The sequence below is a fragment of the Silurus aristotelis genome, assembly GCF_946808225.1.
Source record: "Silurus aristotelis genome assembly, chromosome: 25".
NCBI lineage: Eukaryota > Metazoa > Chordata > Actinopteri > Siluriformes > Siluridae > Silurus > Silurus aristotelis.
Genome location: NC_139598.1, coordinates 14,502,598 through 14,522,600, shown reverse-complemented (window position 1 = coordinate 14,522,600; position 20,003 = coordinate 14,502,598). Strand labels below are relative to the sequence as shown.

Genomic DNA, 20,003 nt, shown 5'->3' with positions numbered 1-20,003 from the left:
GGTTGACCTCATGACATGCGCACGCCTTCCCAAGTTGTGTGCAGTCAATAGAATTTGCCACAGGTGACAGAACTGTGTAGAAACATCTGTGATAATCCAGAGTAACCTCAAGTGTCACAGCAAAGATCTTAAGTTTTACATTGATCTGAAATCTGTTTTTATTTTTGCTGTCATTATGAGGTAAAGAGTGTCCCAGATATCACCAAGATATCACTGTTGTAACTCAGTTGTAATTATGAAATGTTTGTAGTCACTCTGAAAAGGTGTTTGTCACTGTAGCTACAGTCCTAAGTTCTTCATAAGACTATTCTATACATTATATAGTACATACTACAAGGACAAAAGCTTTGTGGGCACCTGGACATAAGATTGGTAAGTGCTTTTTGATCAATCCATTCCAAGTTTAGTTCCCATTTTCTGTTATAGTAACCACCACTCTTCTGGGAAGACTATGAGAAGACTAAGAGTGTGCTTATGGAAATTCATGCTCATATGCCACAAGGGCAAAAGTCAGCTCCTGATATAGGGTGAGGAGGCCTGGGGTGCAGTCAGCATGCCAATTCATCCCAAATATTTTTTTGTAGGGTTGTAGTCAGAGCTCTATAGCAGGCCACTCTAGATCTTGCACTCCAAACAACGTAAAGCATATCTTCATGAAGCTTGCTTTGTGCACATGGGGGAATTTTTATGCTGGAACAGGTTTCCTTGTTCTTGTGAAGGGAAAATTGCTACTACATCTAAAGACATCCTATACCATTGTTTGCCTCCAACGTTTGGTGACGTGGTAATAGTTTGGGGTTGAAGCACATACGATGAGCAAAAATCGTCCATTTAGTGAGATAAATATATACTATATTTTATGTGTAATATATTTTATGTATACTATACTATATACTAATATATATATATATATATATGCAAATAAATAAAAAGTCTTCAGTAAATCATTTATTTACAACACCTTTATACCTTCCTACATCCAGCATAGCTCTACTGAAACTAAAGTAACACAGATGAAATGTTACACAGTAATTACACTTTCAGTAACTATTTTAATGTTAGTCAATTATGGAAAAATGCAAAAATTGTTAATTGGCAAATTGTGTTCCTGTGGAGAAAAGAAATCACTGCAATACGGTTCTAAATTCATCAAAAATGAAACTTGGGATGTGAGCTTCCACCACCTGCCAATTAAAGAATAAATCTAATTAGTACAACCGTTCATACTGTTATATTATATACATTTGTAAAATCAAACAGCATCAATTCTCGAACTACTGGCAAAATCTTTGTGTCCATACAAACAAATGATTGAATTTATTGAACAAAGAAAAACAGCTTTTTTGGTGTGGTGAAATTTTCTGTGAGGAGACTTTTATTTATGGTAGGAGTCTCCAGTGGGAGTAATAAATGACTGTAAAACTTGAATAAATTTTTCTCATTAACTTCTAAAGAAAATGAGAGAACAACTGGCTTGTTTCATGGATGTTAAATGCAACTATAAATTGATAAAAAATTAAGTATAATGCTTTGTATTCTTTAGCAAATTGATGTATTATAAGGAGTTACTTCTGGGTGTTCTGTTACAGGAAATTAATCAACTCCATGATGCGTGCTAACAGATGAATTGTACAATTTCTGCCCAATTGCTAAGAATGAATAAAATTTATATATATATATATATATATATATATATATATATATATATATATATATATACACATTTTTTTTTTATTAATAACTGACCTTTCTGGATAGCTTTGTATAACGCACATAGTCTTCCAAAAACATCAGCGCTCCGACCACATCCGCAGGCATGTCGGGGATCTTTTGACTGTGCAGAAATAAACAGCACTTTTTAATTAATTAATTAAATTAGCACTTTTGGTAATCACATTTTACCAAAAGAAAATATTTCTCCATTTTATATTTGAGGTGAAATGAATAACACTGATTATCTCTTCATCATGACACCTGTAAGTGGGTAGGATTTATTTATTAGGCAGAAAGTGAACATTTTGTCCTCAAAGTTGACGTGTTAGAAGCAGGAAAAATGGGCAAGCGTAAGGATTTTAGAGTTTGACGAGGGCCAAATTATGACTGCTAGAGGTGGTCATAAAGTTATTCCTGATCTGTGTTTTACAAAATTATAAAAAAATAAAATTTCCTAACATGAAAGGCCAAATATTAGGCAAATGTACTTAAGTAGGTTAAGACTTCTGATCAAAAGGTTGCCACTGCTGGCCCTTGAGCAACGCCATTAGCCCTCAACTGATCGGTTATAAAAATTAGATAATGAGATTTACAAATATAACTAAATCTTTATATACTTCTTTATATACTGTAAATCTATATATTTGTTCTCTTATTATCTTTTATCTATAATATACATTGCTTAGTACAATTTCACTCTATGTGCTGCTGTAACATGTGAATTTCCTTCTGGATTAAATAAAGTCTTGTGTATCAAGTGTAATTTGGCCAACATGTAAATGAAATGTAAAAAGTAATTATTTAGATGATTTTTTTTCCATTTTGCTTATCATTAAAATGCATAGTATCTGATCAGCAGAATTCATTCCGAAGGGTTTAACATGCAAATATCCAGATTGAAATATATATATATAAAAAAAAAAAAAATATATATATATATTATATATATATATATATATATATATTTATATGCTTTTTCCCCCTGAAAATGCATTTCAGAAAAGGGGATTGCAGTCCGTTACCTGGTGCACTGCTCCATGATGGAGCGGATGAACTGCCCAATGAGAGCCAGGAACTGCTCTGTATATCTGGAGTGAAACTGTTTGAGCAGCGTTAGTAAACCCAGGACGAGAGGAACCCAGTCCACGGGATCAGCTGCTCTCCGGCAGGTCATTCCTGCACAGATAGATATCAGTCAGGACTGAGGATGAACTATGACTTGTCATCATTATCTGGAGTGTAATATAATCAGAGGCTCTGGAAATGTGGAACCTTGGTTTTTGGTGTACTGGAGTTTGGGCAGCTGAGCGATGAGGAAGAGGAAGTTGACAGTGGGGAAGTACGGAAGGCGCTTGGTGGTGATGTAGATCTGCAAAAAAATTAGTTTTAATTTAATAAATAATTAAATTAGTTGACATAAAATGAAAACAGTTTTCCTTCAATATAATTTCTATAAGAATGTTTGTTTTCTGCAGTGAATTTAAAATTCGTCCGTAAGTGTTTTTTTTACTAGAGATGTCAAAATTAACGTGTTAAAAACGTGTTGAAGAAAAATCTATTTCAGCGGCGCTAATTTGATTACGTGCAAATAACGTAGCGTATATTACTGTTTGACCATTTGTATAAAAAAATATAAAAAATTAAATATAAATGAGGCGAAATTAAAACCTTCAACGCAACACGCATTTATTCACAACGTCGTTGCTTTACTCAGCAAAAACTAATTTTCAATCACTAAACATTTGTTTTACTGATGCGCCAAGTACCAAATCAAGCCCCAAAATCCACCACCATTCTTCCTCCTCTTCTTCTTTATTGGCGCTTCACATTCTTAAGTAAAGCATCACTGCCAACGAGACTTATATCCCTATTTCCAGACCAAAAACCAGCCACAGTGCACACATCCGGCAAATAAATCCGTCCGTGTGGAAACAAAGCAAAAGTTCAGTTTAGTGTCCTGATGATTTACATCATTTAAACCATCATAATTTATTTAAAACACTTAAAAGTATATTTTGTCTACATGCTCTATGTTGAGTGTTTTTTTATTTTATTTAAACATGTAACTAACTTTGTTCAGTGGGTTGTGTATTCCAGCTGCTTCCAGATATGCAGTGAACTCATACAGCAAGGTGTTGTCCTCTTTAGGGTACGGCAGACTCGGGTCCTGGTAATGAGCTTCAATATCGGCGAGCAGAGAGCTGCAATAAGAAAACACTTGTGTAGGAAAAAATCAAACAAGCACCAAAAACTCAGTGTGGAAAAAATTATGAGTGAACCATCGACATGGTTTTTAACTCACTTGTTCAGATTCTCCAGAGCTGCTCCCAGATGTTTGGAATCAAACTTGCAGGAATAGTTTAATTCATTCGCTATCTGTAGCCTCAGGATCTGCATCTGACCCACCTGCAACGTAAATACAGCGAAGCAGAACATCCAGGTTTTAATTAAATGAAATCTGTCAAGTAGGTAACTACTATACAACTACTATTATTGCAAAGAAAAAAGAAACAAACAAAACAATGAGATGGTTTTATTTATTTATTTTTTTTATAATTACTTTTCTGTATTTTTCCTTTCCCGGTTTTAAAACTTAAAAATTTTACTTAATTTTACATTATAGATACACCTGAGATGTTGAGGAGAGATTAACACTACTATGATGGCTTTGGAGGTGTTCGCATAAATGTTTCCCATTACACAAAATGTTTCAGCACCCTACATCATAACCTCCTTACCCTACATCAGTAGATGACTTTTCTAACACCATTATGGCTGAATGAGCACAAATCTCCACAAGCACACTCCAATATCTAGTGGAACATCTTTACAGAAAAGTGGAGATTATTCTAACAGCAAATGGGGAATAAAATATGTTTGTTTGGTGCGGTGGTTCTCGAACTTTGGATATTCGGTGTCGCATTTTCAGATATTTTTGCACTAAGGTGGTCTTGGTCATTACAAATAACTGATATACAAGAAACTTTTCTTGTAACTCATGTATATGGAAGACACGGTTCTGTTGCGATTACACTACAGCTTGTTAATGTGGGCGTGGCTGTACATTTTGACGGGCACGCATAAAAAAACAAATCTAAACAAAAAAACACACTTCTATCATTTTACACATTTATCCCCACCCCTTTTTATTTTAGATGTCTATCAAACAGATCTTATAAATTGACAAAGATTATAACATCCTATTCTAGCAGTTTCCTTCTGCTGTTATAAAAATCTCTATTCTTCTGGGAAGCCACACACACACACACACACACACACACACACACACACACACACACACACACACACACACACACACACACACACACACACACACACACACACACACACACACACACACACACACACACACACACACACACACACACACACACACACACACCTTCATAATGGACTCCAGATATCCAGGCCAGATCTTTTGTGTTTTGGCTACAGCGTTGGCATACACTTTACTCGCTGTGGCTGTGGAGACAAAACAAATTGTTTTAGTTTATTGTACTGAGGCTACAGTGTAAACATCTGTTATGTCTCCAGTGTGTAATATGAGGCCATACATGCACTTAAAATGCAGGGTTGTCTTACCCACAATGCCTTTCACCGGGTTCACGACATTCAGCAGCCCTTTAAAGATATCAACCACAGCTTTGTCCTTGAGGATGATCCTCTGAAGCACGGTCAGGAACATCTGGAGGAAAAAAAGAATGACTTATTAAATGTAATTCAGGAAAATTAATGTGTAATAACGTCCCACATTCTTTCCTTTATATTTGCTAATATCATAAAACTGTATTTTTCTCAAATATCTTACTGCTTGTTTTGAATGTGAAAAAATGACACATAACGTTTATAACTTGGATAAAAACACACCTGTAGCTCCTTAACTATCATAAAGCACAGGAGACGGTCGAGTCCGTTCAGGCCGAAAGTGCCCAGAGTGTCCTGGATCTCTGAGAACAACCTGTTGCTGGTCACTTCCTGGTGTGTCTTCATGTCATACCAGGTGTTCATCTGATCTATATAGCAAGTTGCTCTAAAAAAAAAAAAAAAAAAAACAAATGATGAAATTAGTTTTTAGTGTTTGAATATAGTGACGATAAACGTATTGAAATTTATATTGGACTTGCTTCGGATCAGTGATCCTTAAGATCTCCCTGCAGAGACGGCCGATGAACGTGGCCGACTCGTCCGCTGGAGGGTATTTGGGAATGGGAATGTGTGCCGATTGGTAGATGCTCTGCCAATCTTGGATCTGAAGAACACCACAAATATGGTGACAAATAAACACTTCAAAATCTGGTGCTTAAAATGGAAGACAGCTGATTAAGCAAGAATTGGGAAACAAAATGAAATAAATAAGTATAAAATCAAATCAAATTAATGGAATGAATTGGAGCTATTGGTGTTAGAATGGTACTAAAATCTAAAAGCACGAGACGACTTTAACAAAGTCGACACTTTTGATCCAAACAGTAGCTTAAGAAATTAAAAGCAGGATCTTATTGTCTTAAAATAGATCTAAGTCTGTTTATTCTAATCGGAAACACAATTTTCCTTTCAATTATTTCAAATAAAGCTAACAGCTCTTCTTGTAAAAATAAAAACATTTAATATATATGTTTTTGTGTGTGTGTGTGTGTGTGTGTGTGTGTGTGTGTGTGTGTGTGTGTGTGTGTGTGTTAGAAACTAATTACAACTAATAATTAACTAATCATGAACCTACTATTTCCTTTGAAACCACAAAGAGTAGCTAATAATCTTTACTCTTTAAAGAAAAAAAAAAAAAAAAAAAAAGAGAGAACAGCTTTTTGTTGGCTTTTCGAAAGCCAAGTGACTGCGTGTAATTCTTACAGCTAGAACAGCCTTAAAATCGTGTATGAAATATAAGATGCTAACACAGTTGTAAAAGCAGACAGAGTAGAGAGGAAACCTTGGTCCTGAGGAAACTGTTGCACTCCTGCTCCACGTTGTAGTTGATGATTCGGGAAACCTCTTCCTGCCAGATCTTTAGGCCATAGATGCTTACGTAGTCCTGAATGTACTCGAAGGAGCGATAAAAGCCATCCATGGTGGCAGCCATTTCCTTCAGCTTGGGCATTAGCTCACTAGGCTGGAAAAGAGAATACTTCTTAATTGACGCTGTAAGGATTTAAAGCCCTCTTTGGGTGTATAATATCCACAAAACAAAAAGTCTAGATATAAATTAGAGAACACCAAATAAAAACACACTTCAAAAACACACAGCACAAATCATGCACTTACTTTAGCTTTAGGGTTAAAGATGAGGCCTTTGTGTAGTGAATAAGCAACTCGTTTTACAAGCTCCTTCCTTATTCCATCCTCTAGAAGCTGCTTGGGATCCACCTTAAGACACACCAGCATATAATGTATCAGTTTGCTAGTAACATCATCATGGAACGCCAAGACACATTCAAAAGTCACACCATACACAACTTCAAACCTTAATGATTCCAACAAGTGTCGTTTTCATCATCAGAATGCCTTCAGTGAAGATGGAAATGGCATGAGTGAGTTTGGCAACCTGACAAAAAAAAAAAAACACAAATCAAGGGTTTAGAGGTAAAGGGCGAGAAAGAAATGACCAAGTCATACATTTTAGTAAAAGATCAAAATGATCAACATCCATACGGAAACCGCTAGCACTGACCTCGTTGCGGGCCCCGAGCTGGGCGTAGTCCTTCAGCTTGTCTTTGTCCAGCCGTGTAGGAACCTCTATGATGTCATGAATTTGCAGCTTGATGATTTTGGCCAGTGAGGTGAACATGCTTTCTGGAATGATCTGCAAAACCTGAACAACAAATTTCATGGTTAGTAATAGATACATTTCCACAAATTGTATTATATTTGCTTTGGTCATCATTTTTCACACATCTCGCACAATCTGCAAAATGTAGATCATTTACATGGGACTACAAAAATTGGATTTTGCTTAATTTAGTCCTGCCCTGGAAAAACTATTTCACATAGCAGATGCTTATCGAGTCCACAAGACTCAAATTAAACTGTTCACATAAGAAATAATGTCTCTTAATGTATTGTGAAATGATCTTGTGATACCTCTCACCCTAACCATGGACTATTTACCCTTCTCCCCTCGGGCAGATGCTACAGGTGCCTCAGAGACCGCACTAACAGACTGAAGAATACAACCCGTGTTCACTGCACTGAACAGCTGATCATTACACAATGTTAAAAATACACCACTGCAATGTCACTTTCTGTGTTTTATCCACTACGCATTTCTGCCCCATCCATAACCCACATTTATCATTGTACTACTGTATATTCCACCCATATTTATTCTGAATATACTGTATCATACATACATACTTGTACATATCTATATCATGTCATTTGAGCATGTTATCTTCTGACATGCTGATCTTTTCACAGTATATTGTATATTACTATATACCATATATTATTACCTACTGTACCTTCTGTACATTATTCACCCTCACCCCTGTACACATGGACCTCATACCCTTATTTATCATATTGCTAATTATTGTAAATGGGCAACTTATGCGCTTCTGGTTAGATGTTAACTGTATTTCATTGGCTCTGTACATGTACCTTGCACAATGACAATAAAGTTGAATCTAATACCTCAAAATCATATACAGTCGCTGCTATTTGAAAAAGCTAAAATGTGCAGAACATATTGCAAAGTGCAGGTTGTGGAGAATTTTTCATGGGAAGAACAGTGGGAAAGTCAAACACTCAGAGAAACTGGGAACATCTATCATGAAACATAAAAACTTGTTGATTCTAGGGGTGACCCCGAATAGTCCAAGATTCGATGCTTTGATAGGAGAAGCCCTATATGACTGCCAATCTCACAGTCAAATCTTCACAGAGCTGTTATGAATCAAGGATCATGACATTTTGGTCATATAGGGTCTGATTTCACTACCGGTTTTCTCCCAATAAGTTAATATAAAGCCTATTAAGATAATGCTGCACATAAAAATGTGAAAAGAAGACATAACACACACATAATGATAAGGCTATCAGTTGACTATAGGCAAGACTTTCTGAATCTGATGTAAATCCTTGGTCGAGGAAACCCCTAGTTAATTTATTATTGATCATCCAGATAACATCAGATCATCAGTTGTTGATCATCCAGATAACAACACACAGTATGTAGAATTGAGCGTGTGCAAACTTTTGAACCAGCTCTTTTCTGTCTATGGGCAATACTACATAAAGTACACATTTTCTGATCAGCCTTCATTTATTATTATTATTTTTTTTTACATTTTGCAGATTGGCACATACTACACAAGATTTCATCTGCATTTTTATATACAAACATTCAAATGAACAAATCAGTTTGACCAAACATACTAACACTTAAAAGTTAGCAATAACCATTCAAGTAGTGGATCTTTTAATTAAATCAATCATTAGCACAGCTGGATACAAAATGATTCCTAAAACCTAGCTCTCACAACTGGCAGTACCTTTCTGACGTAGGCCACCAGCTCTCCGGAGTAGAACTGCGACACGCTGAGCAGATCAGAAGTGTTGGCCTGATTAATGCGCATCAAGGGAAGATCCAGCGCCGAGGCCAACTGTTTAAAGTGGATTGCAAAAAGTTAAATTCAGATGCCTGCCGTTATTCTTCAAGCCTTCTGTGCTAACTTCCGACATGCTTAGAAGTCATACCTTCAGGAACGTTGCTCGAAGTTTGGTGACCATGGACGGATTGGCTCGGATACTCTCCTGCATGATAGAGGTGAAACTAAAAAGAAATTAAAATGTTAAAAATCCATACAAAATAAAAGTTTTATCACACAATTAAATATGGACTAATAGGTCATATTAACAAAGGATGTTCTGTAATGTGTGAGTGTAGTAACAAAGACTAAAGGAACAAACAAAGAGCAATTTTTTTCCCAAGGTGTTTTATTTCTCTTATACCATGGCAAGGCTTACAATCTGTAATTGTAATTTATAAGTGAGAATGCAGAATATTATAATAAATTAATTGTAACTGCCTCGTTCATCTCTATTGCAGCAAAGGTTAAAGGTATAATTCGACAATTGCAAAAAACCTAGCTATTATAACTGAAAAATGTCTCCCATTATGAATCAGCAATTGTTTTGTCCCATTCAGCAGTTATGTTAAAACCTCTTTCTAGCCAAAGCATCAATGTTTAGGAGAAATCCCCATTTTATATAGTTAAATTGAAAGTTATGATAGTCTGGAAGGGTGCCAATAATTTTGTAGCATATACAATAAATAATATAATAGTAGTACATTATTATTATACTGTATATATTATTTATGATCAGATTTAACCATCTGAACAAGGTATAATTGGGAATTTTCTTTTATTCATTGACATTCAATAAATGTGTATTTATTTGTAATCATTCAATATCGAGTCTCTCTGAGTAAACAGCTGCTCTTAGATTGCAAAAAGTCACAAATGCTGGTGCAGGAGATCAGGATATTTTTTGGTATATTTGTTTTTTTAAATAATATCACCTGTATCTGAGCTACAAAACACACAAAGCGCTGCTATTCAGCTCACTCTTCAATACAGAAATATCCAGACTGTCTCATAAAAAAAAAACTTTGCACTTCCCAGTTGTGCAAGTTCAGAGGCGAGCAAACAACCACGAAACGTAGAGCAAAGCTTTTGCAAACCTTTCTTCATTTCCTTCCTTCTGTATCGAAATTTGGTGGTTTAAATCCCAATATCTTCACTAAATGTTTAACATGCTCTAAAATGCATGTGTGTCACTCATGTGCAATTATTCACACTTGCTTTGTACCACTTTTCATTGAAAATCTGTTACCTGTCTATAAGTTGCCAGGCATAGGACAAATCCCCTACGATCTGCATAGTAATCAGCACCTCTTCTTTAATGTTGATCGTACGGATCATCTGGTGCAGGAATTTGCGCGTGTCCGCCAGAAACTGGCACACCTGCAGGTTAGACTCCAGCTGGTGGAACTCTTGAACCTGAACATTAAACAACAGAGAAAAAAGCGCTTACTGATAAACATCAACATCTGGTCACAGATTCAATAATCTCTTGTTTATTTCCTACATAGGTTTTTGCAAACATTAACTGGTGAATTTGACAATGTGTAAAGAAATGAAAGTGGACAGTTCCTTGTGCAACTAGGAAGGAAGTCCTAACTTTTTTTTTTATTCATTCATTAAGTGCATGCGTGTAACTGAATGAACACGAAAGCGGCGCTCACTTCTACTAAAGCCTGAATTAGCTGCACCGTCTTCCTCCCAGCTGCGGTGGAGTCTTCATAGTTCAGAGACTCGACCTGTTTGGAGATCTCTCTGAACCACGCCTGCAGGTTTTCTGTGGAGGCAACAAGAAGACATAATGAAGGCCAACCGCTCAGTGGTTAAGGTGTTGGACTTCTGATTAGAAGTGTGTGAGCTCAAGGTTTTAAAGTGAATAAATTAGGTAGGGGTAACTCTGAATAGTCAAAGGTTGGCTGCTTTTGATAGGAGGAGACTGATTTATCTACCAGTCAAATCACGAGGATTATTCCATTTTGGTTACATAGGGGTGATCAATGATTTTTCTGATTTTATATAGAACTATCAGTTTTCTTCTAATAAGTTAATATACAACCTATTATACTGTAAATAAAAATGTGAAAAGAAAGAAGCTTTTAATAAATATTTTTAGTTTGCGTGAATAAATCTGCTAAAAATCATAGCACACATTTTTGCCACAATGCTGCTGAATTCTGATTTAATTGGTCAGAAGATCTTGATTCATTCATTATTAGCTGCTCTGAAAGTGCAAAATGGTATGGTATGGTCCTAAAATGGTATCATTTCTAGTAAGAGCTAATTTAGACGTAGAACAGATAACACTAAATAAATGTAGTATTTGTATAATTGTTCGTACGGTGAAGCTTTTTGTAAGGAAACTTTTATGAAATGCTTAGAAATCTCAGTGCTTTGGAACAACTTTCCAGGTAAATCTTCAAGATTTTCTCTGTAATATGGCAAACTGTAGAGTACTTTCTTTTTACTTCAGGAGTAAGAATAAAGCTGACAGGTTATAACTACTATAATGCTAGTGATGACCCAAACTAGTGATAACTCAATGTAACTCAATGTAACATCGATCAAATGTATTCGTTAAAATTAAGCATTAAATCCTGGTCATTTATCTGCAGATTAAGATGAATAAAAAAACATGGGATAACAAATTAACATCCCATTTTATGTGGTATTTTACCACCGACCCTCATGATTATTTCCCTTATAGCCACACACACACACACACTGGTTGTGTGCTCTGGTTTAAAAGAAGTGAACCGAACCGTTTTTCTCCACCCTGGTGAGAGGCTTGACGCCAGAAAACACCTCGGCCAGTTCGATCATCCTCTCCGATCCCTCTTTCTTATAGCTTTCCCATTTCAGCTGCTTTTCAGCCAACATCTGTCTGAACATCTGGATGATACACAAAAAAAAAAAAAACCAGCATGGTGATACAGATGTTGCCAGGTTTAACTACGGCATATTAAATGTGAATATTAAACATTCTTTAATTTATTAATAAGAACTTGACGTGCTATTTAAAAACATAACACTTGCTGAACAACCTCATGACCTTCGTCATTTAGAATGATGCAAGAAAAAAAAACTTTAAAACCCACTTCTTTGAGTCTAAACTCGAACTGAGCCGTGTCGAGAAGCAGCTGAAACAGAATCTTAGGGTTGTATTTGGAATCGTTGATCACTTGATCCTTGATTTGGCGTAGACGCTTGTTGTTCGAATCATATGCTGGAAAACGTAAGATGACGATTACACTCCAAACAAAGAAGGAATTGTAAAAATAGAATAAAATCTGTTAGAAATAGGTAGGAACGTGTAAAGATGGATGGAGAAATATGCGAGAATAAGTAAAACAATGATTAAAAATGTAAATGTAAAAAAAACAAAAAAAACAATACTGAAACCAAAAGGACTCAAAGACAATTACTAGGGCATGAAGGATTTCAAACCCCAAATATTATCATATATTTTACAAGATGACTGTGATAAAACTATTTGTATCAATTAAATAATTTATTGTTTCTATAAATCCTTTTGTTATTCAAAAGCTTCCTTCGAATCTGAGAAGGCCATGACTCAGACCTGACTCTGCAGTGTGCAGCATCAGCCAGCGGATGGTTACGTTGCAGTCCCGCAGGCAGTTCAGTAGTTTCGGGATGTTGTCCAGGACGATCTCCTCTCTCAGGAAGCCCTCCTTCAGCAACTGCTGCACCTGCTGCCGGAGGCTCTCCACACTGGAGGCATAGCGAGAAGCCTGCAAATACGTACACACTTTTAGACCACATTTCAAATATCAGAATTATTGACAGTTTTTAATTTTACTGCATTAATCCACTCATATGCATTAAGACATGCATATACATAAAATATTCATAAAATATACATAGAAAAAAAAAAAAAAAAAAATATATATATATATATATATATATATATATATATATATATATATATATATATATATATATATTACACACACACAAACACACTTTATATGATTATTCATTTAAATATAATTTGATAAGTGCAATTTTAAAACGTTTATTACATGTTTTAGATCAAAGTTATCTATACTCCACTTTTTAGTAAAAAAATGTAATTCATGTCCAATTATTAGATTTGTTTTTGTCTTATTAGAACACTTAAAAAAGAGAGCATATGCAACATTATGTCTGGTAGAATAAAAAAAACTCTAGTGTCTAAATCTCAATGCAACCTCAATTCCAAACTTGAAATGTAGAGCAAAGTGTTCTGGTGTATCAGAAGATCCTGGAGTGCATCCTAGAAACATCTCCAATAAAAACTATATCTAGCTATATCTATATCTATATATATAGATATATAGATATGTGAGTGAGTGAGTGAGTGATTGTGTGTGTGTGTGTGTGTGTGTGTGTGCGTGTGCACCTGCTCTTTGATATTTGCTGCGTCCAGGGTGTAGTTCAGTGCAGTCTTGGCTGCTTTATATGGCTCCCACGCTTCCACTAAGTTCACAGAGATGCCCATGTATATACTGATCACCTGATTTAACAAAACAACACACACATATCACTTACAATGTGATAACTGTGTATTTTGGTAGCTATTTGCTAGATATCTGTCTTTAATGTGTAATTTCATGAAACAACAAATAAAATAAAACGGATTAAATGACTGTAAAAATATTTCTTAATATTTCTACTTAAAAATTTTAAATGTTATGCTTGTTTTAGCTTCATTTTGGATTTATTTTGGGGGTAAATGAATAATAATTAATAGAAATCTAAAGGAAAATGCAGTGTGTTTTAACTGACAGAACTATTATAATAATAATAATAATTATTATTATTATTATTATATATAATAGAAGCTGTAAACTATTTTTACTATTATAGTAATAATTATTATTATATAATAGAAGCTGGGGCTTCTCTTAGAACTTTTTGTTGGCTTGTCGGGGAAAAAATAAATGTGAATAAAGACAATAAGTCGATGTTTATTTCTTATTCATAGTCTAAAAATAGTATTGTGCAGTTGTACTGTATATTCACGATTAGAGAACTCTAATAGTCCCATAAAGAACAGTGTTTACCCAGTTGTCAGGAAAGTATTTGTCCACAGTCTCTCTCATCTTGGCCTGCTGTGTGTGTAAGATGGAGGGACAGAAGTACAGGCAGACATACAGCATGGCCGCTTGGGTTGCCAGTGCAGTGCTCCGGTGTTCTGGCAGCGGATAAGCGGAAACCTGAATAAACAAGCATATGGATTATGTAGAATTATGTACAGAAAGGGATGTTTTTAAAAGCACTGAGATCCAAAACATAAAGAAAATATATATATATATATTTAAACAAATGTTTGCAGAAACAATCTGTACATTAATAAACTCCTATATTCGTTATTTTCATGTTTTAAATGACATGCATGATGAAACTGTGCCATGCCTGGTTGTAGATGTCGTCGGATCGCAGACGACCTATGACCATGCTGATGAAGGTCGAGCTGATGGGAACTCTTTGGAAGTAGCTTTCGGGGTAGTTGTTTGGCCGTTTAGCCCCGGGGTTACTGGAGTAACCGGTGCTTCTTAACAGTTTACAGATATCATCTAGGTTTGAGTCTACTGAGGATCGAGCAGCACTGAGAGGAAAAAAAAAAACCAGGTACCATTTTATATGTCATTACAAGTTAACCAAGCCTGGGAATCGAGTTTCAGCATGATGATAATGCCATTAATGCATCAGGTTTGAGTTAAAAAGATAAATGGAAAAAAAAGATGATAGATATTATTCAACATGACCAATGATCAGCTAATTATTTAACATCCTTAATGGGCATTTTCTGCTTACCTGTATCTATAATAGGACACCAGCATCCTCTCTCTGACTTCTCCTTCGATTTTCTGATCAATAACCAACAGCATGACGCCGTACAGATACAAAGCTTCACACTGAAAACATCAAACAACGATGCGATTTCTTATCTTTACACACTTCAAACTTCAGAGACTTTTCAATGTTTATATGTTTCATACCAATAGCTGTTTTCCATCTTCATTAAGAAGGACTGATTCCAGAGTCTGCTGAATGTAGACACCTTCATTAAGATCATCCAGGTACCTTCAAAAACAATCGCAAACTCCTTATTATTAATAAATTATACACTGATCAGGCATAAGTTTATGGCCACCGATCAAATATAGAATTATGACCACATGAGTAATAGTGTTCCCCCTTTTGCTGCCAAAATAGTCCTGACCCATCGAGCATTATCTTCTACAGCAATCTGAGCTACAGGAGCTCATCTGTTGGATGGAAACACACGTTCCAGCCTTCACTCCTCCACGTGCATCGCTCCCCACGGACATGACCCTGTTGCCAGTTCACCAGTTATAATACCTTTGATAGATACTGACCACTGCAGACCGGGAACATGCTCTGACCCAGTGGTCTAGACGTCACAATTTGGCCCTTGTCAAATTCACTCAAATTCTTACGATTTCCCATTTTTCCAGCTTCAAATAAATCAACTTTGAGGACAAAATATTGACTTGCTGCCTAATAAATCCCACCCACTTTCATGATGGAGAGATAATCAGTGTTATTTAATTCATCTGTTATAATGTGACGTCTGGTCAGTGTCTAATAAACTAAAGACACACAAAAAACACCTGCTAGTTTCTAAAGTAAAAAAAGTGATCTTATGTCAAGATCTCATTAAGATGACATGATTCAATAAATATTAAAAAATCTACATTAACATTTATTGCATTTGGCAGATGCACTTATCCAGAGTGACTTACAGTTATCTCCGTTATACAGATGAGCAAGTAAGGGTTAAGGGACTTGCTCAAATGACCAGCAGCTTGGTGGTCATGGGCTTTGAGCCCCACAATCTTTTGATCAGAAGTCCAACATCTTATCCACTGAGCTACCACGTCCCAAATCTATCTGGAGCCTGACATGGTCTTGTGCTCGTGTAATCTAATGAGCTCAAAGCTGTGCATTCCGGAGATGATGTTCTACTCATTACAGATGTATTGACTGAATAACTGAGTTACAGTAACCTTTCTCAAACCAGACTGGCATTTCTTTTCTAATCTCTTTCTCCTTAAGAACAGGTTTCGAACCATTCAGTGTAATCTCAAAAGATTAAGATAAGAACTACAGGATTTTGTTAATCCTGAAGGAAATTCTGTTGCCAGAGACTGCTTTAGAGTACAAGAAACAAAAACTAATATAAATGAAATATAATTGAAAAATAATTGAAATATTATATATATATACACACACATACTGTATATATACACAAATGTTTTTGAAAATACAAAGGTGCTAGAAAACTAAGAACATATTGTACTTATGATATCACACATAATATGAAATTGCACTTGGTATGATGGTATAATTATATATATATATATATATATATATATATATATATATATATATATATATATATATATATATATATATATATATATATAGTTTGCTCACCTTATTAAGTCCACAACGTATTTATGGACACTTTCAAAGGCCAGATAAAAGCGAGACAATATTTCAATGTTGTTTTCCCGGAACTCCTCGTCCAAGTCCTGAAGTTCTGGCTTGGCCTCCAGCTTGCTCTCATAGTACTCTGGACCCTGAAGTGTTCCACACAAGCATTAAAACACATCAAGCACAAAGCAGAGGTCTGACTGTATTTCGAGTAAATAACTTTGTAAGGTAAACAAGATTAACAGCAGGATACCTTAAAGTAGCTGAAGTCGCAGATGATGTCTCCATATTTCTGCTGGTCGCTCTTGTCTCTGAGCCTGAACACAGCGGGGATGAAGTCGGAGAGACGAAGCAGCTCGGCGATGATGGCATTTCCACGGGACACGATCCTCAGGATGGCCTGGCCACACAGGTTATTCTCCGCAAGGAAGTCCATCCTGCCTCTGGGAAAACAAGCACCAGTACAACACTGGAGCTGATTCAACTGCTCGAGTACTGCAAAGAACACACTCGTGTAGGTGTTACTTTCTTACTAATATTACTATTAGGTAGAAGAAGAAGCAAACTAAGAAGGAGATAAAGAAGAGGAAGAAGAATCAGCATAGGAGAAAGAGGAGGGGGTAGGAAAAAAGGAAAGTGGTATAAAGAAAACATGTATAAGATAAAAAAAAAATAATTTTAAAAATTGAGATAAAGGAGAAGGAAAAGAAAAAGAAGAAGAAATTGAAGAATAAGATCAAGGCAAAATTATATTAAAAAAACAAAACAAGAATAAGAGTAAAAAGAAAAGAAAATTAGGATGATGATGATGATGGTAATGAGGATGATGATAAAAATGTAGAAAAAAAAGATTGAGGCAAAAAAATATATGAGGAAGATGATAAAAATGTCAAAATGTCAAAATGTAAAAGAAGAATAAGATAAGGAATAAAAAGAAAAGAAAAAGGAAATGTAGAAAGAGATCAAAGGAAAAATATGGATAAAAAAAGAAGAAAAAGAAAAAAATAGGCAAGAAGAGGCAAAAAATCTAAAAGATGAAGAAGAACAGGAAGAAAATTGAGATGATGATGATAAATATTTAGAAAGACATCAAGGCAAAAATATAGATGAAGAAGAAGAGAAAGAAAAGTTTTTAAAAAAATAGAGATTGAGGCAAAAATAGAGAAGAAGTGGAAGGAAATGTAGAAAGAGATCAAGGCAAAAATATAGGTAAAGTAGATGAAAAAGAAAAAGAAGAAGAAGAAGAAGAGAAAGTTGAAGAAGAGAAAGTCAAAGAAGAGAAAGTTGAAGATGATGATCGTGATAATGAAAATGTAGAAAGAGATCAAAAAGAAAAAGACAAATTACACCAAACGCAATATTGACACAATCAGTGTTGAAGCTATTATGACGATGATGACGATGATGATGATGAAGATTATAGAATGTAAATAAGGCTGTCAGTCTCTGCTCTCAGCCCGAGATCAGATCTACCTGGTTAATTCTGATTCACCTGCAAACAGCGGATATAAACGCGCTCAGTGTTGATCTCACCGGTGTCAATCTGCGGTTTGTGTTTGATTATGTGTCAATAATCACATTTCTCCCAGTCTGAGTTCTGCAGCTGCACTCACCCTCTACTGTCTTCCGCTTTCCAGTCACGTGACTATCATATGACAGCGCGTTCGCAAAATAAACCTTAAAAACGCTCTTCAAAATAAAAGTCGGACGATTCACTATTCTTTCAATTAAAACAATCGATTCGTTGTTGCTTGAGTTGGCATTGTGATCCCAGTTGATCCCAGAGCAGTTCGGTAGGATTAAGGTGCAGTGACATTCCATGATGGTTAACACTCCAGACGCCTTCGGCATACACTTCGGGTCACTGACTTGTTGTTTGGTGAATTCGGTTCCAATAAACCGCAGTCCAGACAGAACTGCATGGTGTTGAAGTATGGAATGGTAGCTATGTTGTTTCAGTGTCCCTTTCACCAACCTTCCCTGCTCCAAAACAACCCCAACACATTAGCTTCCATCTCCATTTTTGACTGTGGGTTTGAGGCAGTCTGCTAACATCTTCCCTCCTGTTCTCCATCTTACAAAAGTGCTTCTGTTAGAGCCAAAAACTGCTACAGAACTTCCTGTCAGATGTTCACTGTGAAATTCTTGTGTGTCTTTATCTTTTACCAGTAGAGAACAAATACACAAACCATGTAGTAAAAGTAGTGCCATGGAAATGTAGGTCTACTAATAACATGAATAAACAGAGAGGATTCATGAATAAGAGTAAAGTTTGTTCTGTACTCTGCAGACGGCATCTCGGTCACACACAAACTGGCGGTTCTGCTTCTCTCTTACACACACTTACACAACACCCACACACACTCCCAGTAGCATCTCACCCTGCACCAAGTTTATCAACCTCTTATCAATGATTTATTTTCACAGAAAAACTTTCTGAATTCCAACAACCCAAATGACCCCTAAGTCTGGAAAGTTACCCTATTTTTATCCCCACTTTGGTCACCTACGAATAAACCGCTCCATCTATCAAACCTTCTCAGAGAGGATGTAGGATGAAAGCCTTCCTCTGGGAGTCATGATGGCAGTCAACTGCATCTTTTAATGCTTTTAAAGCTTCTAATGCTGCATCATAGATCAGTGTTACACATTCAGAGGAAACTGCTGTCATTAAGTGTAATCAATTCTTGGCACGATAGATGGTTTGGACGTGTGCAGAGGAGGGACATGGGGAATATCGGAGGGATAATACTGAGGATGGAGCTGCCAGGAAGAAGAAAAAGAGGAAGGCCACGGAGAAGGTTTATGGATGTGGTGAAGGAAGACATGCAGGTAGTTGGTGTGAAAGAAGCAGATGTAGAGGACGGGGGTATGGAGACGGATGATCTGCTGTGGCGAACCCTAATGGGAGCAGCCGAAAGAAGAATTTATGGTTTTTATATGTTTTAATGTGTTGCACTGCCCATGTCAGTTTCTTCTTGAAAATTGATTATTCATCATTCGTTATCAATTATTTTCATATTTAACTATTTTACTTAATGTAATTCTGTCTAGCAGGCTCTTTACTTTTTCTTTTGCCTTTCTATTAATGAATTTGTTTCTTATATTGTATTTTCTTATGAAAGTTTTGCATACAAATGCATCATACTAAACATTTCTTATTAGAAATACAATTAAAATGTCTGCACATGGACCCAGAAAACCACCATGTGTCCAGGTAAAAGA

General features: G+C 35.9%; 1 protein-coding gene across 6 annotated transcripts; it reads right to left on the bottom strand.

The window, feature by feature from the left end:
- Positions 1-935: 935 nt before the first annotated feature.
- washc5 (WASH complex subunit 5) lies at positions 936-18,446 on the bottom strand. Of its 6 annotated transcripts, none has more exons than XR_014531651.1 (29): positions 18,252-18,446; positions 17,032-17,221; positions 16,779-16,924; positions 15,317-15,401; positions 15,132-15,232; positions 14,730-14,922; positions 14,378-14,530; positions 13,714-13,827; positions 12,892-13,063; positions 12,410-12,537; positions 12,074-12,203; positions 10,979-11,091; positions 10,567-10,733; positions 9,427-9,502; positions 9,222-9,332; positions 7,400-7,540; positions 7,193-7,273; positions 6,994-7,095; positions 6,662-6,841; positions 5,859-5,983; positions 5,602-5,764; positions 5,317-5,419; positions 5,117-5,196; positions 4,016-4,119; positions 3,371-3,914; positions 2,986-3,319; positions 2,736-2,889; positions 1,747-1,834; positions 936-1,184 (listed from the first exon to the last, which is right to left on the bottom strand). XR_014531651.1 is itself a non-coding variant. In XM_083530386.1 (29 exons), the coding sequence occupies exons 2-29, from the start codon at positions 17,212-17,214 to the stop codon at positions 1,125-1,127; spliced, it is 3,480 nt and encodes a 1,159-aa protein (XP_083386512.1). In that variant the 5' UTR covers positions 17,215-17,221; positions 18,252-18,435; the 3' UTR covers positions 936-1,124. The 6 variants fall into 6 exon arrangements, 5 of the variants coding, with proteins under 5 accessions (XP_083386512.1, XP_083386514.1, XP_083386515.1 ...); XM_083530386.1 differs by having other exon boundaries at positions 2,986-3,082; positions 3,785-3,914; positions 18,252-18,435; XM_083530388.1 differs by having other exon boundaries at positions 2,986-3,082; positions 3,785-3,914; positions 18,312-18,435.
- Between the last annotated feature and the right edge of the window lie 1,557 nt (positions 18,447-20,003).